General features: G+C 40.9%; 4 protein-coding genes across 7 annotated transcripts in view; all 4 read left to right on the top strand.

Annotated features, from left to right (window-relative positions):
• tmem131l (transmembrane 131 like) overlaps positions 1 to 9514 on the top strand; it is a 29114-nt gene extending 19600 nt beyond the window's left edge. Inside the window, exons 14-34 of one of the 4 annotated variants that reach the window (XM_063883616.1) lie at positions 10 to 177; positions 272 to 341; positions 428 to 551; positions 654 to 723; positions 819 to 928; positions 1079 to 1148; positions 1345 to 1478; positions 1803 to 1945; positions 2045 to 2231; positions 2457 to 2642; positions 2931 to 3080; positions 3188 to 3743; positions 3838 to 3950; positions 4142 to 4311; positions 4411 to 4620; positions 4785 to 4863; positions 5168 to 5274; positions 5412 to 5544; positions 6861 to 6931; positions 7097 to 7230; positions 8942 to 9514. In XM_063883616.1, coding sequence (XP_063739686.1) covers positions 10 to 177; positions 272 to 341; positions 428 to 551; positions 654 to 723; positions 819 to 928; positions 1079 to 1148; positions 1345 to 1478; positions 1803 to 1945; positions 2045 to 2231; positions 2457 to 2642; positions 2931 to 3080; positions 3188 to 3743; positions 3838 to 3950; positions 4142 to 4311; positions 4411 to 4620; positions 4785 to 4863; positions 5168 to 5274; positions 5412 to 5544; positions 6861 to 6931; positions 7097 to 7230; positions 8942 to 9259 — 3303 coding nt within the window. In that variant the 3' untranslated portion in view covers positions 9260 to 9514. The remainder of the gene's footprint in view (positions 1 to 9; positions 178 to 271; positions 342 to 427; positions 552 to 653; positions 724 to 818; positions 929 to 1078; positions 1149 to 1344; positions 1479 to 1802; positions 1946 to 2044; positions 2232 to 2456; positions 2643 to 2930; positions 3081 to 3187; positions 3744 to 3837; positions 3951 to 4141; positions 4312 to 4410; positions 4621 to 4784; positions 4864 to 5167; positions 5275 to 5411; positions 5545 to 6860; positions 6932 to 7096; positions 7231 to 8941) is intronic. The other 3 variants (XM_063883617.1, XM_063883618.1, XM_063883619.1) reach the window with 3 other exon arrangements.
• A 2052-nt stretch (positions 9515 to 11566) lies between these two features.
• LOC134864416 (toll-like receptor 2) lies at positions 11567 to 13022 on the top strand. Its single transcript, XM_063883360.1, has 3 exons — positions 11567 to 11608; positions 11673 to 11821; positions 11951 to 13022. The coding sequence occupies exons 1-3, from the start codon at positions 11567 to 11569 to the stop codon at positions 13020 to 13022; spliced, it is 1263 nt and encodes a 420-aa protein (XP_063739430.1).
• Positions 13023 to 17697: 4675 nt separating this feature from the next.
• Positions 17698 to 18793, top strand: LOC134865208 (protein PERCC1). Its single transcript, XM_063884671.1, is given in 3 exon segments — positions 17698 to 17820; positions 17926 to 18369; positions 18371 to 18793. Coding segments are annotated over 2 exon segments (852 nt in total). The 5' UTR covers positions 17698 to 17820; positions 17926 to 17940.
• An 818-nt stretch (positions 18794 to 19611) lies between these two features.
• On the top strand, positions 19612 to 24355 carry pdia2 (protein disulfide isomerase family A, member 2). The gene is made up of 11 exons (XM_063883010.1): positions 19612 to 19957; positions 20590 to 20799; positions 21229 to 21362; positions 21465 to 21602; positions 21959 to 22075; positions 22293 to 22418; positions 22530 to 22724; positions 22821 to 22941; positions 23681 to 23859; positions 24001 to 24135; positions 24223 to 24355. The coding sequence occupies exons 1-11, from the start codon at positions 19681 to 19683 to the stop codon at positions 24277 to 24279; spliced, it is 1689 nt and encodes a 562-aa protein (XP_063739080.1). The 5' UTR covers positions 19612 to 19680; the 3' UTR covers positions 24280 to 24355.
• Positions 24356 to 25211: the final 856 nt, after the last annotated feature.

Genomic DNA, 25211 nt, shown 5'->3' on the forward strand with positions numbered 1-25211 from the left:
GTCTGTCAGGTGATGAACTTCAGCGCTCCGCTGACGGTTCCCCAGGGCTCCTGGCATGTCCTGTCCCTCCAGCTCAGCAAGACCCTTCTTCTCAACCAGGTGTTCACCCTGAGACTGTACACCAGCCTGGGAACAGTCCTGCACATTCCCGTCTACTTCCACTCGTCTCCTTCCGAGGTAAAGAAACTGCTGTGGTGTCTACAATAGTAAGTCAGTAGTGTGTTCGTTGGTGTACACGAGCAGATGTGGTAATTGCTGATGTTTTTGTCAGCAGGGGGATGTGTCGTTTGAGGCCGAACAAGAGTGTGGACGGCCTTGCCCTCTCAGATTGTCAGACTCAGGTGAGACATGACACCTCGTAACATTTTGTGTGATTAAAATAAAATCTATTTCGCTGTTAATTTATGATTTTTTTATTTCCCATCAGGCCGTTCAGAGTGGCAGCGTTCACTCCTCCCCGACTTTTTCTCCTCCTCTTGGGCTGTTGACGGCAAACTGGCTGCTGAGCTCTGCTCTCGCTGGCAGAGCCACAAGGACAAACTGTCTTGCAGGTCGGTCCTAAATGCAACACACAACTTTCTTTTTCATGCTATTGCATGTGTTGTAGTCCACCATGAACGTCATTTGTCATGTGAATCCTTCTGTGCTCTCAGGTGGCCCAGACTCCCTGTAGAGACGTCTCTTCCTCTGGACTTTGGTGCTACACCTGTCAATGAGAGCAAGGTGGGTGGGACAAAAATGTTGTTATAATGTTAAATGTTACAATTAGTGGCTTTTGTCTGCAGCTTAATGAAAACATGTGTTTGTATTTGTTTCAGGTGAAGACGTTCATGCTGAAGAATCCGTCCTCTTCGGTGGTTTCTGTAGAAATTCGGATCCTCTCCCTGTACCCGGCCCCACTGGAGGCTCTGGACTTCCTTACCAGATGGTAGGCTGTCCCAAATATATGGTTGACATATGTGTAGATTATTTTTCATTTACAGTTTTGTGACTTGGCTGTTTGGATATTGTATCTCCTGCACGAAAACCTCCCTCAGTTTGATTTTTCTTAATTGTTTTTCTCTGTCTTGATTGGCAGGTTTAATATCAGCCCTCTTTCTGTCAACATCAGCTCCACAGAGTTTTCTCTCTTGGCTTCTCCCCCCAAGGTAAATCCAGAGAAACTCTTAGGAAATCAAGTTTTGCCACTAATCCTTTCGTATTTACTAATCTTGAGCTATATACTCTCCTAACTATTGTTGTATTTAAAACATGGACTTAATGTCACACCGTTTGTTTTTCAATCTTGCCTGTATTGCTTTCCCTCCAAAACGTTTCCCTCTCTTTCTGTCTGTTTACGTGCAGGCGGGTGAGCATGTGGGAGACATATCGGGGGAGGGTGTCCTGCATCTGCTGCTGCAGCCCTGGGAGGCCAGAGAAGTTGCCGTGCTCTTTACTCCCTCTGAACACAAACCCACCACCACTATTCTCATCATCAGGTACTGATTCATATGATTAGGATGATTTTGTCGATTCAGGTTATATAAAGTCGGAGGATATTTTACAAAAGTGGAGAGATACTTAGAGAGACATTTATATGGTTGGTGTTAAAGCAGGAAAAGAACGCGTGTTGCTAATAACAGTAAATGTCTCAGTAAAGGATTTATTGCTTTAACGCTTACATGCATTGCAGTTTGTATTAGTGATTGATACATGATTTGAATATAAGTTGGACTCAGTTGGCCCTTAATGGTGAATGTTTAGTCAAGCATGTCGAGTAAAACATCCTGTGAGACATTGTTTGTCGTTTGACTGTGTTTCAGGAACAACCTGACGGTGTTTGACATGGTGATGGTGCAGGGCCACGGGGCCAAAGAGCTGCTTAGAGTCGGAGGCAAACTGCCTGGCCCTGGAGCCTCTCTGCGCTTCAATGTCCCTCAATCAACTCTAATGGAGTGTCGTGATGGTGAGATCAATGTTTAAACCTAGCATCACCACATGATTACCAAGCAATAAATCTGTTATCGTAAAGGGATAAATAAAACGTTACTGCTTATCCCCATAGTCCTGCGCGCCAACAAGCCGCTGTTCGCCATCAGAAAGAGTTTCAAAGTGGAGAATGCTGGAGAGCTTCCTCTGACAGTCATGTCAATGAATATTAACGGCTATAAGTGTCAGGGATTTGGCTTTGAGGTCTTGCAGTGTCGCCCCTTTAGCCTGGACCACAACACTTCCTCTGAGATCACCATTGCGTAAGTCAATCTTTGCTTGATTTTTAATTTACAGTGGATTTCTTTTTGAGATTTACTCTATTTGAATGTTGTGTAACTTCTTCATTAATGATTCGATAAGGCTTTTTATTGGCTGTTTGTTTTAGAAACCATATGCAGTTTTCTGATTAATCTCTTCCTCCTTTACATCGCTTCCCTTTCATCAAGTCCATTTCTTTGACTGTCTCTTCCTGTCTGTGTCTTCAGCTTCACGCCAGACTTCACTTCATCCTGGGTGATCAGGGACCTCACCCTGATGACATCACGCGGCACTTCTTTCCCTTTCACCTTGAACGTGACGCTGCCCCACCACATGTTGCCTCTCTGCGCCCAGGTGGTTCCTGGCCCCAGCTGGGAGGAAACTTTCTGGATGGTTACCCTCATCTTCACGTGGTAAGTATCTAAATGAAGTTAAAGTAGTTTTCTTATTTTGCCCAATGAACAAGTTAATTTCGAGAAGCATTGTATTCTTTTGCATCTGTTTTATACATGAATGCTAGCTCAAATGATAAAAGCAAACCACAAAGATTTCTTTTAAGAAAAGTATTTTATTCATGTTTAATGATAGGCCAGTCATGGTCATATACTTTATAGATATGGACATTTATATTAGTGAAATATTATTCAAATAATAATAATAATAGTTCAACTGTAAAACATCGCCTGTTACTTCTTTTTCAGCTTCTCTCTGTTTGGTGTGTGCTTGATGGCCTTGCATCAGGCCCAGTATATCCTCAATGAGTTCTCCTCACCCAGCATCAGAAGCAACCACAACTCTGTCCTGTCCCGCGACAACGAATCCGTCAATAACATCACACCCAATGGCCTAAAGTATGTCCCATGTTTTTAATAGTTTGTATGTCAACTTTTGTATATAAAAACAGATTCTGCAACTGCATTAAAATACTTAAATGTGTCCTTTTTTGTTGTTTGCGCAGCAAAACAAAGGGCAGTTGTAAGAGTTATGTGGACACCTGTCACACCTCTGACAAAGGAAAGGGGCGTGGTTCTCCAGCCCTGGCAAACAGCCCTGCACAGCGACCTCAACCATCCTCAAAGAGAGGCTCCTTAACCACCCCAGCCCAAGCACCGAAGAAACACAAGGTTTCACTCTATTACACCAAATACAAGTCCAGCTTGTCCACAGCAGCACCTGATGCTGTTATGATGGATGAAGAGAATGAAGACCTGACACCGGACCCTCCTCTGACCCCAGACTCCGACGTCTGCAACAACAACGAACCGGCTTTCATCAGTGAGCTCGATAAAAAGATTTCTGCAGACTTTAAAGAAGACTCCAACAGCAACGTAGAAGCTAGAGTGCCAGCAGCGGTTATGTTTCCCATGGAAACGCCTGCTAGTTTCCCAGATAACGTGACAGTAGGTCCAGGACCTAGACCCGGCCTATTGGTGTGCAGACCAGTAGAAAAGAAGTGCACTGAGCAATACGCAGAGAAGATCAACTCTGAGAAAAGGGACGGCTCTGAAATAGAGGTAGGAGAGATTCTGACATTTAAAATACCTGTGTTCAATTACCTTTTATTTTCATGAATGGAAAAAACATCACTTTATTTTCTTCTGTCTCCAGCTAAGAGAAGAAAGCAAGGGCCAGAAAAAGAAAGCACAGAGTGCAGAGACTGGCACTGCATCAGGAAATAATAAGGGAAAGAGGAGTCGCAGGAAGACAGAAAACGTCTCCAGGTAGACCTCACTTTTACTTTCATTTTCATCCTTGAATCAATTTACCTTTTATTCAGATATTTCAGTGTAAAATACCGTACTTAATTTTTTTAAATGAAGGTCAGCATCAAATGGCATTGAAACACACTACAACAAACAGTCTTATAAACAAAGTAAGATGAGGACTCATTATTGTTTCTGTGTGGCCCCAGCGCACCTGAGCACAATGTGATCGTGATACCAGAGAGGGAGAAGGAACCTGATTGGAAAGAAGGCGAGCGTAACATCAGCATACCTCGCAACAGGAACCGCTGCTGCAACATCTCCAAGTCAGAAGCACCAAAGCCCGAACTGAGTGTTGAGAGCCCCCTCAAACAGAACGGTGAGCGTCCTCCTCTCTCGGCTGTCACACACTCCTCTGCAGCTTTACCAACAAACAATAACACTTTATTTTAATCTCACCCGCTTTGTTGATGTGCAGCAGGTGTGTGTCCTGCTCGTACTCGACGTAAGTGTGCCACAGAGCGTCGTGGTGGGGGAGTGTGTGAGTCCGGCTCGGACTCCGGCAGCTCGTCGGGCAGTGTGCGGGCCAGCAGAGGGAGCTGGGGCAGCTGGAGCAGCGCCAGCAGCATGGAGGGGGAGAAAGACCCCAACGCCCGAACCCACGCCTACACTACCTCATCTAGAAAAAGTAAGAAACACTTTTTCAAAAGAACAAAACTTACTAACTTCCCACAACATAAGGCAGTATTATCAAGAAGAAAAGACTGTGGCCGTTATTGTGTCGCAGCTGAGAAGGGTCAGTTGCATTATTTCAACATTTCTACAACTGATTGTTTGTTGTTTATTTCCCAGGGGAGCCCATGCAGTACGGCAACTACCCAGTAGAGAGAGACTGCTACCAGAACATGAATAAAAACTACAAGGCTCTCAGGTACAGAACCATGCTATTACCTTAGCGTTGTAATGATTGTGAGCAAAACATAAACACTTGTTGATCTGCGTGTGAATGTGGACAGTAAAATAAAAACATATGGAATGGGTTAAGAACTAAAATATATCATAAGTGTTTATACATAGTCATGTTGCACACACAGGAATGACATTTGAATGTGTAGGGCCACCCCAAATAAAATGAAGTCATATTATAATCAACATTGTTTGTAGACAAATTAAAATATAATACTGTTTGATTCGTCCCCTGTTTGTTTTGTAACTTTTGCTCTTTCTCTGCTCAGCATGAACAGCTTGTACCGTAAAGACGTGTGCCAAAGCCCCGATCCCCCAGCGCACAGCTTCGCCCCGAGCTTTGCTGCCGTTGCCGCAGGAGTTGAGCGGAACATGGGTAAAGATATTCTTAGCAGATATATATGTCATGTTTTTTTACAGAAAAGCTAAATAAACTTCAGTCAATGTTTTCACCAAGTAAGATCTGTGTGTTACTTCTGCTTTCTAATGAAGAGCGGTTGTGTGCTCCCTCAGATCTGACAGGCCAGTATCAGCCTGAAAAGACGTGGTCCGCTCCATCCATCCCCCTCACCAATGAGTTCAGATACAACACCACCGAAGCCCTGCCCTACATACCTCAGCCACCAACCACCGCCTCATACAACGGGTAAGTGTTCGAATGCAGGTTTGTTAAAATAAAGTAATCCATATTTGTTATATTAATAACAGATGAATGAGTTGTTGTTTGAAAGAGGTTACTTTTTATCTCAAATTCAGCACAGACACAGAGTTGTTTCGAGCTGAGTAGGCAAGTTTCGACATTAAACAACCGGATTAGCTGAATGACTTCATAAGGATTTGGTTGAGAAAAAAAGCACTAGTAAATGTGAATATAGGGTATATATATTGTGTGAAAAAAGGAACTTGTTTGGTAATGATGGAAACCACACCGTTACATTAGTTACAATTTTCCGCTTTTTGTGTGGTTCCTCTGCCCCGAAAGGGTAAGAAAATAATCTCCTGCCGCTTTAAAGAAGTATACCATTGGTTCTTATCATGTTTCATACACTGCCCGGCCAAAAAAAAGGTCACAAGCCTGTGGGAGGCAGTGGAGTTGCTGCAGTTGGTCTGGTCTAGGTTCAGCAACGTTATGTGCCCAAAGAATGAGGTCAGCTGACTGCCTGAATACTGAATGACCAGGTTATTCCATCAGTGGATCTTTTCTTCCCTGATGGCACGGGCGTGTTCCAAGATGCCAATGCCAGGATCCATCGGGCTCAAATGGTGAAAGAGTGGTTCAGGGAGCATGAGACATCATTTTCACACATGGATTGGCCCCCACAGAGTCCAGACCTGAACCCGATTGAGAATCTTTGGGATGTGCTGGAGAAGACTTTGCGCAGTGGTCTGAATCTCCCGTCATCAATACAAGATCTTGGCGAAAAATTAATGCAAGACAGAAATAAATGTTGTGACGTTGCAGAAGCTTGTGGAAACGATGCCACGGCGATGAGTGCCGTAATCAAAGCTAAAGGCGGTCCAACGAATATTAGAGTGGGTGACCTTTTTTTTGGCCAGGCAGTGTATATTTGTAATGCTTCATAAACTGTATCTCTGATCTCTCATATACTAACTGTACTCCTTGTATACCTTTTTGCTGTTTATTCCGTATATAAAGTCTCACTTAGTGTATTCCCCCGGGTATCTGCTTTTTACCAAAAGCTAACCTAAAATTTTGTGACCAAATTAAAATAACTTTCTAATGTTTGTCTCATTAAAAATGACTGCTGCCGCAGTAATGTGTGTAAGCATCTTTGCAACCTTACTGCTGTATCTAAATGGCTAAAAAAGTGAATTAATAAGATACTGTATATCTCTCCTGGCATGACAGCTGGTTTACAGTTTGAATAAATACCCTAGCGTTGCTGATTGTATGTGTTTCTGTTTTTTATCTGTCCATCTAAAAGTTTCCTTTTCCTGCAGGTTTACCTGGAGTAGTGCCAACAGCCATTGCAACAGTCCCTACACCTACAGTGAGGAAAGGAAATACATAGGTAAAAATCTTCACATGCAGTTTTGTTATTCCTTAATCAAGTTATTTGTTTGTACCACACTGTTCTATATTGAGATTTATCTATTAAAATGTAAACTCATACTGGGACACTCAAAGACTTTGCTTCACTTGTATTGAAATGGAGTTTGTTGTAATCATCTCGTAGGAAATGGAACATTTCCAAGTGGTTATCCCGGTCAGGAGGTCCAGCATGCACACAGCAACCAGACCAGCTGGAGTGAAGAGCAGCCTCAGGAGTCGCCCTCAACCTGGGACACAGCAGCCTGTGTGGGCAGCAAGGTAAGGAGTCATGATGCTTAGATGGTTTAAACGGAACCAGGTGATCCAGCTGCTCTCCTGCTGCAGCTGAATATTGTTTATCATATTCAGGGAGGGCACATTTAGGTTAGCAACTAATGATTCCCACTATCAACTAATCCACAGATTATATTAATGATATTTATAAAAATGCTTTTCTAGAGTTCAGTGTGATATCTTTAAAGGTCTTTTTTTGTTTTGGTATTAAGTTGATTCATAAAAGAGAGTTTGTAGTATAAAGACCAACTCAACCTGCACCAATAGGCTATTCTAGTGTTCACATGTTCAGTTTAGTATCATGTGACGTGATGCATCTGTCTGATACAAGTGTATCTATTGTACTGTTGCATTATTAGTCACAGAAAAATTAAGTTCTCCGTGAAATGGAGAATGTACACAAAATGCACTGGTGTGTGTTACATGAAATAGACCTATCACACAGAGTGTTGCTGCCTAAAGCACATAGATGGTAAAGATCATTTTTGTATCTGCCACTTCGCCTGTGTCCACTGAAAGACTCCAAACACCGGGTGTGAACGTGTAAACAGCCAGATTAAATACAAAACTGGATATTTGTGTGTACAGGTGTTTGCATGACAATCACAAAGACACCAGTGGCTTACAGAAATTAGAGAACATTCTCATCTCTTGTAATTTGATCAATCTGCTGAAGTTGCAGAGCAGAATTAGGAACTGGTGTGTTTGTTTGACTAGGTTTTACAAAACTTCTTTCATTTGCTGCTACTCCTTTATGAACACACATAGTCTTGAGCAATTTTCACAAAGATACAGTTTATCAGAAGTGGTCTGTTCTTCAGCACATATGCAGAAATAGATTTCAACTCGTAAATGTGCTGCAAACTACAAATGCAGCTTCTGTTTTATTTTATTTTAATCGCCCACCTATGTTGTAGTTGCATTATAATCGTTCCAAAGAAAGGTTGGTATCAGATACTTTAATCTTTGTTTGATTTTTGTTTTTTACTCTCAAACGCTGGTCTCAAAAGTTCTACCTCAAAATCCCTTCTCTCTGTCCCGCTGAATGCTTAAGAGGTAATAATTGAGATGAAACTGTGACCTTTTAAAAAAACAAACTATAATTACCGGGTACTAAAAACTACACACACCATGATGGAACTTAAAGGTACATAAAATTGTGAATACATTGAGAATACATTTCAATCATTTCAAGCAGCATGTTGCGTCTACTTTGAAGTGTCAAACTATTTCTGTGCTCTTGCGTGTTTGAGTCAGGTACTGTCAAGGATTAACTCTTATTTATTCGTTGAATTATATTATTTATACAGTATTTTTGCCTTTTTGAGATTGTGACATGTAGAAGTAGACAAGGAAAGCAAAGCTCTTGTATTAAGACTGGACATTGCCTTGTCGTAACCACCATTCATTCATTCAAAATGAGTATTTTTGGTTATGATGGAGGAATATACAGCAAGAAGGTCATTTAATTTGAGCGGAAAAGGAGAGACAAGATTAAAATGCAGGGGAATGACAGCCAGGTCATCACTGCAGGGAGCAGACAGCCTGTGGTAGCATAGCACAGAGACAGGTAAGGTGAGAAAATGTCATAGACGTATAATACTTGGATACAGTTTTGGACAGCACATAAAGTAGCAGCTATATCTCGGAAAAAGTGTCTCAACAGATGATAATCATCTCTCCTCCTCTTCCACAGCCATACTTCTCGGGAACCCGCAGCCTCTCTCCCATGTCCAGCCTGTTTGGATCCATTTGGACGCCTCAGAGCGAGCCCTACCACAGCCACTTCCATCCTGAGCGATCAGCCCCGATGTCCCCCGTATCCCCCGTCTCTCCCATCACCCCGCCGCACTCTCCCTTCACCCGGGAGCCAGAGGTGCCTTGCGCACCGATGCTATACTCCAGCTTCAACCCCTTCGGCCCTCACATGAACCTGGACATATGGAACTCTTCCTCCAACCGCAGCTCCAACTCACAACTCTCCAACGACTCTGGCTACTGTGGAGATGTTTAAAATACATTTAAAAAAACAGAAAGCGGCTCACCTTAACAATAATTGCAAGCATATAAAATCATGTTATGTAAAAGAAAGGAAATAAAAATGAATGTTCTTTTATCATTAATGGGGAAAATGTGAATATTCCTTTTCTTTTATGTTCCCATTTTCAAATGTTAAATGTTGTGAAAGGTTTAGCATTTGTTGTATATTTTTCTAGATGTTTTGCAGTTTTGATCATAGAAAATAAAAAAAGGTTTTGTACTTGAAAAACATCATTTTTCCTTTAACTAGAGAATCTAGGATTTACCTTTATCTGACTCTATTCATCTCTCTGTCTCATGTCAGTCACCTACCAGAGGCCATAAGTCTATGTGTGCGTCATCATTAATGTATTATCCTTTTACTTTGCTCCGATCAAGGGAACAAAGTTGCTTCCCTCTAATGTGTCCAATGGGAGAAAACATTAGAAAACCTTCTACTTGCTGGTGCCCAATGGCATGCAGCTTGTCCATTTTGCAGTAGCAGTGGTTGTTTGTATGTGTGTATATATCATACAGACTATGGTGTATACATACATAAATATTCACTTCTTCTAATGAACGTCAGAAAAGTAACAGACTCATACCAGGCTTTTTTTTTAAAAAGGTAAGAAAAGAGGTTAAAACAATATTGACTGATGGAGAGCACCATTCTAGGTCACGGGGCACAAAAGAGAAACAATTTAAATCGGCAAAGTACATTTACAATTGCCATTCATTGGTTGTCTTTACCCATTTAGACAAAGTGCCGGAAAGCTAAATCTGCAAAAAAAATGGTATTTGTAACTCTGTAAATATACTTCATAATCTGTGCAGCTGCACGAGAGGGGAAGCAGTATAGAGAAATGATACTGAAAGGTATAACAAGTGGAGACATTTGCCTGTCATGCCCCAATTGTGCCAATGAAGAGATTTCAGCTGTGAGACACCAGGACTCATCAAGGTATGTTCAATTTATAGTCTTTTCATGTTTCATGAACTGTGCTTGTGCAGTATTTATAGCTTTTTGTGTTTTATTATAGATAATAAACTTTCAAATCAAAAAATGCTATTACAAATCGATGTTTAAATCATGCAAAGAAACAATATAAATAGAAAATATTTTTGCTATTCCTAATTTGAAAATGTCATATTTATAAATTGTTTAGAGACAGAAACATAATTGGTTTTATTTCAGAACAGAAATAGTTTTATTTCCAAGAGCTTCTCCTATATCATTATCTTTACATCAGTGCTTGAGCTTCAAAATGATAATAAAAATAATCACAGATTGTTTTGCACACATTTGCAATTAAAGGTCTGATGGTTGTTTATTTTTGTTTGTTTTTTAGATATCAAGATGAGATTCATGACCTTTTTCATGTTTGTCCTTCTGCTGATGCATCAAAGCCTCCCTCTCTCCAGACCACAGTGTCACAGATGTGAACAAACATCCTGTAAATGCTTGGGACAAAACCTGACAACGATCCCTGCAGCGCCTTCAAAGCTCATCACTGAACTCGATCTCTCTTTCAACAGACTGCAGACAATAACAAAGAAGGACTTTGCCAGTTTACAGTCTTTGATCCTGAATAACAACAGAATCCTTAAGATCCAGGAGCAAGCACTTGTCCCGCTGACTGAGATTTAGAGAAATTACACTTGTCTTTAAACAGACTAGATACACTGTCTAGTGGATGGTTTGAAAGTCTTGTTCTCTTCAGAACCTGAATCTGTTGGGGAGCAAATACAAAATGTTGGGTCAAGGAAATCTTTTCGAGCCCCTGCAGAAATGAAAGATCCTTCATTTTGGAGGACCGGACCTTCAATCTATCAGTAAAAGGGACTTTTCTGGCCTCAGTGGTGTTGAAGAGGTGGTTTTTCATGGAAACAATCTGCAAAGCTACACAAAAGGAAGTTTGAGACAAATTGGACCAATTAAATATGTTACCCTCGGTCTGAATGGCACATTTTCAAGAAATCTCACACTAGTAAGAGATATACTGTCTGATGTTGAACACCCTGGTACAACCCTGACTATTACTGTCACATGGTTCTCCACAAAGGATCAAATGTCCCCATTTACATTGTTCAATGATAGCGGAACCACAAGTATAGTTTTTTTTTTAAAAATCTTTCATGACGTTTGAAGCATTGTTCACTTTGATACATTTCTGTCCGACTCTAATGTAACTATGATGACTTTTCCTACGTAAAAAATGGGTGACAAAACTTCCATCACAAATGAAAGGTTTTGAAACGGTTGTTTTAGAAAACTTTAATATACCTGAGATTTTTAGCTACCATGCCTTCGTTCTCCTGCTCCCTCTATGGGAGAAGTGCGAAGGTTATCTGTGATAAACTACACATTGTTCTTCCTTCCTTGTGAATCCTCTGCCTTTTTGTTAAAGCTGGAGTATATTGACGTTAGTGGCAACCTGTTTAGTGATCTGGCTCTTAGCCAAATGATGTGCGATGGTGAAAGCCGGTTTTGGAGACTGCAAACGCTCAATATCAGCAGGAATCACCTGAAGTCCATCAACAGTCAGCTTTTTGTCAAACTGGATAGACTTATAAATATCGACATGAGTGGAAATGGATTTCAGAGTATGCCTGCGACTTGTTACTGGCCGTTAAATCTCAGATTCTTAAACCTTTCGTCAACACATTTAACAAAAGTGACCCCTTGTTTGCCAAGGAGCTTACACATCCTCGATCTATCAGTCGATGACTTGACTGTCTTCAATATCGAACTACCTTTTCTAACTGTCTTCAATATCGAACTACCTTCTCTAACAGAGTTATACATTTCTGACAACAAGATCAGTAGTTTGCCAGATGGGCATTTATACCCTCTTCTCGCATTTCTCTTCATTCAAAACAACGATTTACACACGTTCGGCAGCAACAATCTAAATGATTACAATAATCTGAGTATAGAGGCTGGAACTAACACGTATGTCTGTTCCTGTGACTTTGTAGCCTTAATGACGAGTGACTTGACAAGTCTTTCAGTCACATTTGTAAATGGGTTAAAGTCGTACGTCTGTGACTCCCCTGACGCTGTGAGGGGAAAGAGTGTTGCAGGTGCGAGATTGTCAGAGTTTGAATGCCACACAGCTTTAGCTTTTTCTTTACTCTGCTCAGGCATCCTGGTGTTCTTTCTGCTCGTTTTTGGTTTGTGTCACAAATTCAGCATTGTGTGGTACATGAAGATGACCTGGGCCTGGCTGAGAGCCAAGAGGAAGCCACAATTAAAAAAGGGAGCGCTTGAGTATGACGCCTTTGTGTCCTACAGTGAAATGGACTCGGGCTGGGTGGAGACACATCTGGTCCCAGAGCTGGAGCAGGTGGAGCCTCCTCTCCGGCTCTGCCTCCACATGAGAGACTTTGTGCCTGGAGGCTGGATATTGGACAACATCATGGACGCTATCGATAAGAGTCACAGAACTCTGTTTATCCTCTCTCTGAACTTCATCAGGAGTGAATGGTGCAAGTACAAGCTGGATTACACCCACTTTAGATTGTTTGACCACAATGACGACACAGTTGTGCTGATTCGGTTGGAGCTTGTTGACAAAGAGACCATCCCCAAAAATGTCTGCAAGCTGCGGAGATTCATGAACTCCAGGACGTATCTGGAGTTGCCTTATGATCATGATCAGATCCCCAGGTTCTGGCACCAAGTGAGAAGTGCCATCAAAAGCCCTGAGCCTGGTGATGGAAACGATCCACAGTTTGACATTGTGGAATTAATTTAGAGTTTTGCTTCTTTTTGTTTTACTCTGTAACTTTTGCGAGCCTTTTAGTTTCACCCATAGTTGGATGTATTGAGACATTACAATCTTATGTGACAAAATATAAGATTGTAATGTCTCAATAAAATATCTGTTTATTATTTGTGTCTCCTCAATAATTATAATATCCAGGCCACATCCAAGCAAAGTGAATGTGTGATTAACTGTAAGTATGCATTCCCCATCATGTCAGTGGAATTGATAATCATTTACAGTACGCAATTTTTAAAAGTATTTACAAACTACTGAATCTCTGAAATATTTGTGTGTTAGTTTCTTACATTTGTAAAACAGCCTACTTTCCTTTAATTCGTATATCAGGGTTCAATGTTTTTATTGTCAGATGCACAGTAGCTGTAGTGTAGTTATGGCAATACAAATCTTCCCGAGCTCCTCCAACAAGGCAGCATATTATAAAAGGACAAAAGACAAAATAAGAAAATAAAAATAGTGCATAATGAAACAGAGTAGTTTCAATTAGAGTAAAAATAGTGCAGGTATTTTGTTAGACCAGTCTATAATGCTGATGAGGTACAATGGGGCAAAAAAGTATTTAGTCAGCCACCAATTGTGCAAGTTCTCCCATTTAAAAAGATGAGAGATGCCTGTAATTTTTATCATAGGCATACCTCAACTATGAGAGACAAAATGAGAAAAAAAAATCCAGAAAATCACATTGTCTGATTTTTAAAGAATTTATTTTCAAATGATTGTGGAAAATAAGTATTTGGTCAATAACAAAAGTTAATCTCAATACTTTGTTATATACCCTTTGTTGGCAATGACAGAGGTCAAACGTTTTCTGTAAGTCTTCACAAGGTTTTCACACACTGTTGCTGGTATTTTGGCCCATTCCTCCATGCAGATCTCCTCTAAAGCAATGATGTTTTGGGGCTGTCGCTGGGCAACGCGGACTTTCAACTTCCTCCAAAGATTTTCTATGGGGTTGAGATCTGGAGACTGGCTAGGCCACTCCAGGACCTTGAAATGCTTCTTACGAAGTCACTCCTTCGTTGCCCTGGCGGTGTGTTTGGGATCATTGTCATGCTGAAAGACCCAGCCACGCTTCATCTTCAGTGCCCTTGCTGATGGAAGGAGGTTTTCACTCTAAATCTCACGATACATGGCCCCATTCATTCTTTCCTTTACACGGATCAGTCGTCCTGGTCCCTTTGCAGAAAAACAGCCGCAAAGCATGATGTTTCCACCCCCATGCTTCACAGTAGGTATGGTGTTCTTTGGATGCAACTCTGCATTCTTTCTCCTCCAAACACGACCAGTTGAGTTTTTACCAAAAAGTTCGATTTTGGTTTCCTCTGACCATATGACATTCTCCCAGTCCTCTTCTGGATCATCCAAATGCCCTCTAGCAAACTTCAGACGGGCCTGGGCATGTACTGGCTTAAGCAGGGGGACACGTCTGGAACTGCAGGATTTAAGTCCCTGGCGGCGTAGTGTGTTACTGATGGTAGCCTCTGTTACTTTGGTCCCAGCTCTCTGCAGGTCATTCACTAGGTCCCCCCGTGTGGTTCTGGGATTTTTGCTCATCGTTCTTGTGATCATTTTGACCCCACGGGGTGAGATCTTGCGTGGAGCCCCAGATCGAGGGAGATTAGCAGTGGTCTTGTATGTCTTCCATTTTCTAATAATTGCTCCCACAGTTGATTTCTTCACACCAAGCTGCTTACCTATTGCAGATTCAGTTTTCCCAGCCTGGTGCAGGTCTACAATGTTGTCTCTGGTCTCCTTTGACAGCTCTTTGGTCTTGGCCATAGTGGAGTTTGGGGTATGACTGTTTGAAGTTGTGGACAGGTGTCTTTTATACTGATAACGAGTTCAAAAAGGTGCCATTAATACAGGTAACGAGTGGAGGACAGAGGAGCCTCTTAAAGAAGAAGTTACAGGTCTGTGAGAGCCAGAAATCTTGCTTGTTTGTAGGTGACCAAATACTTATTTTACCGAGGAATTTACCAATGAATTCAATAAAAATCCTACAATGTGATTTCCTGGATTGTTTCCCCCATTCTGTCTCTCATAGTGTATGTAAGTGTACCTATGATGAAAATTACAGGCATCTCTCATCTTTTTAAATGGGAGAACTTGCACAATTGGTGGCTGACTAAATACTTTTTTGCCCCACTGTATATACATGTCAGAAAAATAAATAAAAACAATAAGCTAAATTATGCATGGGATGTTGAAAGTGATCAAGTAATGCAGGATTCTATGTACATGTAAATATAATTAAATATGCAATAATAGGATGCAAGATCAAAGATCAAATATTGTACAGTGAAGTACAATTAAATACTGTTTCTGTTCTGCTCATAACTATTAAGATAACAAACCAAATAAATAGTGAGATGCAACCAGATAAATGTGTTGGGTTATGGAGGCACTCAGGCGTTTAGCAGTCTTATTGCCTGTGGAATGAAACTGTCCCTGAGTCTGGTGGTTTGAGATCTGATGCTACGGTACCACCTGCCAGACGGCAGCAGACAGAACAGTTTTTTGCTGGGATGATGGGGGTCTTTTATAATCCTGTGAGCTTTCTCCTTGAGGCGCTGAGAGTAGAGGTCCTCCATGGATGGCAGCTCTGTCCTGGTGATGTGCTGTGCAGTTTTCACCACTCACTCTGACAGTGGTGCAGCTGTTTTGAACCAAGTGTAATTTATACATATACTTATATATATATATATATATATTACTGAGTCATTTACTCTTTAAATCGTATTACATTAAATGTCATTATGACACATTTCACAGACGTGTGTGTGTGTGTGTTTATGTTCTTATGTTCTTGTGTGCCTAAAAGCGTGTGTAATTCATTGTCAGGCTCTTGAGAGCTGACATATTGCCGCTATTGATCTTTAGTCCTAAAATCAACACAGAAGCCTGGATACTGATGACAGGCAGGCCAGGGGAGTTAGGGTGTCCAGATAACACACACACACACACACACACACACACACACACACACACACACACACACACACACACACACACACACACACACACACACACACACACACACACACACACACACACACACACACACACACACACATTAATGCTCAATATGCACATATAAACAGAAGCACATACACATATTTGCAGAGTTACAGATGTCTGCAAGGGCCAGTCAAATCTGGTGTACACGACTTAATCAGTGAAACTTAAAATCATCAAATCATTGCTTTCATGATTGACACGTGATTGACACTTCCATGTTATTCATACAGGGACACAATTTAAGCTTTCTTTATTATGTCTTATCTACTTTAAGTAAACTGACCTTCTTTTGAAGTATGCTGTTCTGAGATGATTAAGAAATTGATGTTGGTGTTTCTCTGTTACTTTAAAGCTAGTTTTAGGGGAAAAGCCACATCATGTTTAGGGGAAATCATTCAAGATCATTCTTGAGGACCCTTAAAAAAAAGTATGTTCTTTATTAACCAAAACAACAATTATTTGATCCTTTCTTTTTAGTGTTGACTGCGTTTGCATGTTTAAAATCCTGATACCCGGTTCCATAACTACTATTACCCAAAAATGAGCCCCTCAGTTTTGGTGAGTTACTGTTTTATATGTAGTGATTGGATCCCACATATACTGTCGTCCTGGCTTATATATTTACACAAGCACTACATTTGTGTAAATCCTGTGACTGAAAATAGTCCCAAACAAATGCACTGTTAATATTATAAAAAAATAGTGTCTGGCTATTTCAGGAAATGTTTTTAACGCCTCAATAGAGTTTAGCATCCAATAGTTTAAAGTCAATCTGACCTCACAAAACATTTTCTTGTCCGTAACTCAAGAATACATGCGCTAATGACAATTTCAAACAAATGTCTAATAGGATAAAACAGTGACATTTTAGATATGGTGGAGAATTTAACTTCACTGGTTGGGAAGAAGATGATATTAAGAGATGTAAAAACACTTTTTGACGACAACTAAATAATTATGACAATAATACAAACCTTACCTTTTAACTTTCTTTATAGATTTAGGGAAATGGATTTAAGCAGCTTTACCATGCAAGGTGCAAAGCTGATCATCAGTAGCAGTTTGTTGCTAGAGGGCACTTTTTACAAGCTGATCTGAAAGAACCTGCGTCTGTGCTTCAAAGTTTTTATTCAGCAAGTCAGCCAATAACCACGGTTAACACATCTGTCTACAATAATCATTTTGAAGACAAGGACTGGCAGTTTTTGTGAGTTTGATGTTGTGTCCTTATGTGCACATATTAAAGGACATTATAGTACGTCATGTTTTGAGGACAGCAGAGCAGGCTGAACTTTATCTCCATTTGCTGATGTCCGTTCAGAGTGTTACCCTTTAAAAGTCAAAACAGCATATGATTCGATTTCATGCTCTTTTATCCTTTAACTAGCCTGATAACAGGGACGGAAAAAAGAAATGATGTGTGTGTGTGTGTATGTGTGTATAAATACTCTCCATCATCCCCTAGCAGAGGATCCATTAGCCTTGGACCCCCTCCCTGGTTGCCCAGTGATAAAGTAAACAAAGTGTGTTTGGCCAATCCGGCATGCAAATATTTGTTCTGAAAGCTGCCTCATCCGACTGCAGTCACACACACGTCTGCAGCCGCGTGCTGAGGTATATATAAAGTGATGATTCTGACAGTCCAGTATTTCATATGCACACACACGTGCAGTAAAGAGGATCCCTCAATGACCCGGGACAGACCTTTCCTCTGATTTCATCACATATTCACCTGAACCTGGCAGCTAAGGTAATAAAATGTACTTTTACAATTCAATTATATTTCTCTAAATATCAAGAAACTGCTTTTCTATTTGATTCTCACTTTTTTTCCTCCCTGTTACTGTCTCTCCAGTGTTAATAAGACAACATGGCGGCAGGGGTCATCAGAAACTTCCTCGTTCAGGCCCCGATTCCATCTTACTTTCCTCTGAATTTCCAGCACTCTCCATGCAAGGAAGATGAAGATGTGGAGATGGTGGAGGAAACGCCAGAGGTGAGGGAAGATGAGGAGGAAAATGAGATGGAAGAGGAGGAAGAGGAGGACGATGAAGAATCTGATGCTCAGGAGGAGGAGGAGGAATGTTTGGAGGAGGTTTTCTCAAATCCTGCCCATTTCTCTTTGGATGTGACCAAGCAGCTGCTCAGGTTTGCAGATCTCATCAGCCGTGATGTCCAGCGGTATTTTGGTCGCTGCTCCGGTGATCAGGAAGCTTGTGACATCTACAGCGACTCGGTCTCGGTCACAACCAGCGGCCGTCTGCGTTACTATGATGATCTGCTGAAAATTGCAAAAGCAGGGAAGTCCAAAGGAGCTAGAAAACAGCTCAATGACTTGTGCTGAGGATCAAGGAAACGGTGTTGCTAAGGGCAGCAGCGGTTTGGGGCCCCTGGCTGAACTATTCAAGCATAGGGGCCCGAGTCAGGCCCGCTGCAGACCCATGATCCAGAGACATCTCCCTCTCAGTTTCTGGACTGAGCCGAACCCCTGCTGCTCTCTGGTCAGTTTCAGTAACACACCTGACCTGACGCATACAAACAGTGACACGCCTTCACAGGACAACACAGACGCTAACACACACATGCACTATGACCCGCTCACACATCACAACACACACACCCTCGACTGCACACAGCCGGACTTCAGCGACCTGCTGGCAAACTGGGATCCGAACCCAGAGCTCACACACACACTGACAGAGAACACGCACATGCAGCACTGAACACGACAGAAAGTCAAAAACTTTATTTATGTTCTTTTTAACGTTGATAGATACTTGTAAAATGTTTAATAAAAAAAACTAAAAAACGATGTGTTGGGCACAAATATGTTATACATGTTTGTTAGTAAGTGTTAGTTCACACATATTACAAACAGAAACACTAAGATAAGAGGGAGATTATACCCTAGAATAGATACTGAGGAGCCCTTTTGGAGACCTTATTGTTTTCAAGTTCAAGAATATACTTTGTATCTCAACTTTACACGTAAAACAAAGAAGTCATTAAGCTGCTCCAGATAAATAATAATAATAATAATAACATATATGTTACATTTACCGGCGGTACTCGTATTCAGATAGCCCTCAGTTCTCCATTTATCAAGTCATGCCTCTTCTTTAAACACAGTAGAGGGAGGGGGGAATGGAAATAAGGAGATAAAATAAGATGAAAGCTTATAAATCCACATCATGACTGTGTTTGCGTTCGTAGGTAAATGAAGGTCTGATAAGGCCTTGATGAGAAGTGACAAATTAAAAAAATATAGACGCACATGCTACCATCTGGTAGGTGATTTGGTCAAAAACCTAAGGTAAAAATGAATGAAATAGCCCCAAGAAAAGTTGAAGAGGTTGGAGAAAACGAGAAGGGGTTTGTAACAGAAGAAAAAGTCAATCATCAAGTTTGCTGAATTCTACAGGGCAACATTTCATTGGTTTAGACTGGCAAGTTTGTCCTGCAGGCTTAATGTCTGATTGGATAAGAGGGAAGGCCAGTCACATTTCGACACACACTCTGCATATTATACAGATAAAGGTGCAAACTTTCAGTGACACATGTATTTAGGCTGTCCACACCTGAGCGAAGGTACCAGAGCAGAAACGCCAACATGAGGACGCACACACTTTTGTCCCTAACTCTGCTGAGCCTGCTGCTGTGGGCCTCCTGCACCCGGGCCGACGACACAGACTCCACACAGACAGAAACACAAGAAGACACATCGAAGGATACAACAGAGGAGACTTCAGCAGAGGAGGAGGAATCCAAAGAGACACCAGAGAAAGAGAAAACCTCAGAGATAGAGGAGGACAAAGATGTGATGATTCTCCACATCAACAACTTTGCCAGAGCTCTCAGCGAGAATCAGTATCTACTGGTCGAGTTCTGTGAGTAGCTATGAATTATCTATTAATGATAAATAATATATGTATTTTGTGCCAAGTAGGTGACATCAAACTCTTTAAAAGAATTGCATCACATTACACTGAGACAATCCATATTATATTTATTGATGTTCTATTAGCACAAACTGAATGAATGGCAAAATGTATTGGCATTGACCAATTTGGTGTTTAGAGTTGTCAAAGATACATTCCTAAAAAAGACATGCACACAAAGACTTAAAACTTCAGGAATAACTAACTAGAACGACCTGGAGGAGAGAATATTTATCACAGTATTAATATATTTTTATCTAGCCCCCATGAGGCGTTATCATCGAGACACGTGGCCTCTAGTGTCCAGATGCTCTCTAGGTTAAACTCTCCCACAGATGAGCTCAGCACTGCGAGTGGTGAGGTCACGACAAGGGAAAGAGCAAGCGGATAAAGGCCGAGCCAAACTGCCACTGTTGCTATCAGCAGCTTATTTCCATTTTTATCTTTCCATGTGATAGCAGCACAAAATACTGGACAAGACAAAGACTGTGGAGAGGCTGCATGTCTGCTTTGGTTATTGATTCCCAGTATTTCCTCCATGTTGTATAAAGAGATTAACTATTGCGTGTGTGTGTTCGTAGATGCTCCATGGTGTGGCCACTGTAAAAAGCTGGAGCCTGTTTACGCCGAGGCTGCTGGGAAGCTCAAGGAGCAGGAGGAGGAAGGGATCCGTTTGGCCAAAGTGGACGTGATAGAGGAGAAGGAGCTCGGCGAAGAGTTTGAGATCGGAAGTTTTCCGACTCTAAAACTTTTCAGCAACGGAGACCGAAAGCAGCCCCTCGACTTCTCTGGTAAACACCACACTGTCACAGGCACAAACACAAATTCACTCATTACAGATTATTATGTCCAATAAAAAAGCAGTTGTATAGTCTGAGGATCAAGGAGAGAGATAAACTTAAATATTTGTTTTTCTCAAATAAAACCCTCTGCTCTCTTTAATCACCAATCCTAAACTGTAAGCTATTAAGTACACACTTAAGCTGTGTGATTCGATGAATAGTCTTTTGTGTCTTCAATGTTTGACTGGCAAATCAACTAATTTAATTTCATCAGGTTTGATTTCCGTTTAAATGTCTGGTTGAAGACATCTTAAGGGGAAACACATTTATTTGATGAAATGAGAACATCGACACCATTCTTATATCTGTGTGAAGCTCATGGTGTATTCAAAATATCTCTAACATGACCTATTTTGGCGTTTCTTGTGTGTTATGCAGGTAAGAGGTCGGCGGAGGGAATAGTCCAGTGGTTGAAGCGTCGTGCCGGCCCCGGTGTTCCTGTGCTCGACTCTGCAGACTCTGCAGCTCAGTTCATTGACTCACACAACATCACTGTTGTAGGATTCTTTGATGTACGTTCATCTATTTCATATATCCTCACTATACATCATAAAAATCCCATTTTTATGTTTTCATTTCATTTCACATTCATATTTACATGTTGATTTTTTCAGAATCTTGAAAGTGAGGAGGCCAAGGTGTTCAAGGAACTCGCTTTGGATTTCACTGACTCTGAGTTTGCTGTGTCAGCGACTACAGAGGTTTTCCAGAAGTATGAAGTAAAGGCCAACTCGGTGGTGCTCTTCAAAAAGGTACGAACATGTTATTACACTGACTGAGGACCGAGTGTTTAATAGAAGCTTCAATAATTTAGCTTTGCTGCCATCTAGTGCAATAGTATCTTCTGAGGAACAGATGTCCTCACCTGGATCGAAAGGTCAGAATGTTAGCTGATTTTGACTTCTATAAAAGGGGTTTTAAGTATTTTGATTAAGAATAATGACATGGTTTAAGTTCTCCATAGCCTCTTTTTTGAAGGTATTGCAAACTGCTCACTAAAAGAAACAAAACGTCTACATTGGATGCAAAACAACCATAAAGAAATACTAATTCTTTATTTAATTTTATTGTTTTTCCTTCCATGACCTGCTGTGTGTGTGTTTGCTAGTTTGACGACGGCAGGGCAGACTTCTCGTTGTCAGAGGAAGGGAAGCTGGACAAAGAAAATCTGACCACCTTCATCAAGGACAACAGCCTGGAGCTGATCATCCCATTCAGCCAGGAGGTAAGAGACACACACACACACACACACACACACACACACACTCACACACACACACACACACACACACACACACACACACACACACACACACACACACACACACACACACACACACACACACACACACACACACACACACACACACACACACAATTGTAAATGTAAAATGAACTGTGGTATTATATTGAAACTACACTGCATGAATGTGTGTTTTCAGACTGCAGAGAAGATCTTCACCTCCAGCATCCAAATTCACAGCCTGCTGTTCATTAATTCCTCTGTGGAGAGTCAGACAGCCCTGGTGCAAGAGTCCAGGACCATTGCCAGAGAGTTCAAGGGCAAGGTAAATGTGTGTGTGTGTTACAGTATGCTAATGCTGAGTGTGTCTTTGAAAGAAGGTCAGTAGCTGAAAGATGGAAACCTAATTTAACCTCCTGTCTCCTGTGTCATGTAGATGCTGTTTGTTGTGCTTGACGTGACCGAAGCCATGTCTCATGTGCTGAATTATTTCGGTGTGTCCGAGAAAGACGCCCCGACTGCTCGCATCATCAACATGGAGACGGGAAAGAAGTTCAACATTGATTCTGGCGATCTCAACACAAACTCACTGAGACAGTTGTGCCAGGGCGTTGTGGACGGCACTGCTAAGGTAACACACACACACACACACACACACGTTTTTATATTAAATTAAACACCAGCATTAAACTTAATAAATAATCATCTGGTTTGTTTTATGATACAGCCTTACTTTAAGTCTGAGGAGATCCCAGAGGACTGGAACAAAGGACCAGTCAAGGTCCTGGTGGCGAAGAATTTCGAGTCCGTTGCTCTGGACCCAACCAAAAACGTCTTTGTGGAGTTCTGTACGTCACTTCCCTTTATGTCTGAACCTACCGGGTAAAAACTCAAACTGGAATTTAGAGATATTCTCATTTCCATTTTCACCCATAAAGGGATTAGCTTTAATTAATGCCGTGCTCAGTTTTTATAAACTCATCAAATTAAACTCCTTAAGAAACACTGGCTGTCTCTGAACACCTTCTTAAAAAGGAACTGACTTTGGAAATAGCCAGTGAGTTTGTGATGGGTCTTAATCATAGAGGAAAAGACATCAACATTCGAATCAGTCAAAAATCTGACAAAATTGATTAATGGTCTTATTTCTTGGTTTGTTTAGTGTTTGAGTTTAGTAGGAATTTAGTTTGAGGTTAAATTATGTGATTTCTTGAGCACATAAAGATATAATATTATTTAGCTTTGTATATTACCAATATTATAATAATAATTTAACCCAATCATTTGGCACTACCTCTATGGCCCACTAGATGGCGCAGTCACGTCCATGCAAAAGTGATGTCTCTGAGTTCGAAAAAGGTTGCATGGACTGTATGTTTTTATATTTTATGAACGCAGAAAATGTCTTACATTGTAGATTTCAGGAGATATATTGATATTAAAAGTGTTACTAGATGTGTATTTCGTCTTTTAACTCTGTAGTGTGTGTGTGTGTGTGTGTGTGTGTGTGTGTGTGTGTGTGTGTGTGTGTGTGTGTGTGTGTGTGTGTGTGTGTGTGTGTGTGTGTGTGTGTGTGTGTGTGTGTAGATGCTCCATGGTGTGGACACTGTAAGAACCTGGATCCTATCTGGGTTGAGTTGGGCGAAAAGTACGCCGACAAAGACGACCTCATCATTGCCAAGATGGACGCCACGGCAAACGAGGTGGAGTCTCTTTCCATTGAGGGATTCCCAACACTCAAATACTTCCCAGCTGGTGGCAAAGAGGTACAGATGCAAACTGACACATGTCCAGCTACACGAGCTCTGCATACAGACACTGTGTTATTATTGCTATTTCTGTAAGGAGCTTTTTTGTCATCCTGTCCTGCATCATTTCTCCTTTTTCTCTTTGTCTCTTCCTCCCAGGTGGTCAACTACTCTGGAAACAGAGACTTGGAGACCTTCTCTAAGTTCCTGGATAATGGAGGAGTGTTGCCTGAGGAAGAAGGTAATGATGAGGAAGATGAGGATGACGACAAAGAAGAAGTCGTTAGTGATGAGGTTTGTATTTTTTCTGCTACTTTAAATATTTCTCCCTTATATATACAGCTACTCACCTCCCTCCCATTTCCTCCTCCTCTCTTCTAGGAGGCTGATGATTCTGCCGAGGTACCGACAAACAAAACATCTAAGGACGAACTGTGATGTCACTCTGGTTTCAGCCAATCAGGATCAGCCTTCCGATTTTTCTTAATAAAATTAATTTGGGTCACAAACACGTGATGAAGATGTACTTATGACTATTTTAAGTGATCTTTAAACTGATTCGATTTGTCTTAATGTTTGATTTTCTACAAAACTTTGTGTAAATATTGCATTTAATTTCTCTCAATGTCTCAGGAATTTCCCTTCTATGTAAAAACTCAGTTGCATACAGTAGTTAGTTTATCTTAATTATTTGAGTGATTCAATGTAGTAAATAAAACATAAATACGTTTATCATACAAGGTAGTTTTGTGATACATTAATCAGAAGCCTACACATGTGTCATTAAAGTCAACAATATCAGAACTTCTCTGTTGTCTCAGAAGTGTTAAATAATTAGGGACAATATTATTAGAAAGAGATTTGAGGTTACAGATGAAGAGGTGAAATTCTAGTGGAGCTAAAAGAAGCAAAGAAATAAAGTGGACGTAGTTTGAAGGACAGAAACAGAGTTGTGTTTTCATTCCTAGGTGACTTCGACAAAACAGACAGGAGTTGTATATAGCGGTTGACTCATCAAGGGAGGTGCATTAGAGGTTTTTGCACACAAAAGATTGACAAAGAACAAGAGAGAGACGTAACATGCAGTTGTATTTGCACATAATTGGAAAAACCCAACAATGGCTCTGGTTGAAAGGTTGTTTCCATGATTCCTCTTCTCAGAATCATTAATGGCTGTACCACATCTCATGGTCATCCATATTTCTAAGAAAAACCAATGGGAACCTTTTCTTTCCATCAACTAGATTCTTTATATTGAAGTGAGTCATTGGTTTTATATGATAAATAATAACATCTGCGTTACTGAAAAGAAAAACTGGAAATGTAACACATCATAGTTTTATGGTAGGCTACCTGTTAAGAGTTTAAAA

Source organism: Eleginops maclovinus, chromosome 5 (assembly GCF_036324505.1).
Source record: "Eleginops maclovinus isolate JMC-PN-2008 ecotype Puerto Natales chromosome 5, JC_Emac_rtc_rv5, whole genome shotgun sequence".
Classification (NCBI taxonomy): domain Eukaryota; kingdom Metazoa; phylum Chordata; class Actinopteri; order Perciformes; family Eleginopidae; genus Eleginops; species Eleginops maclovinus.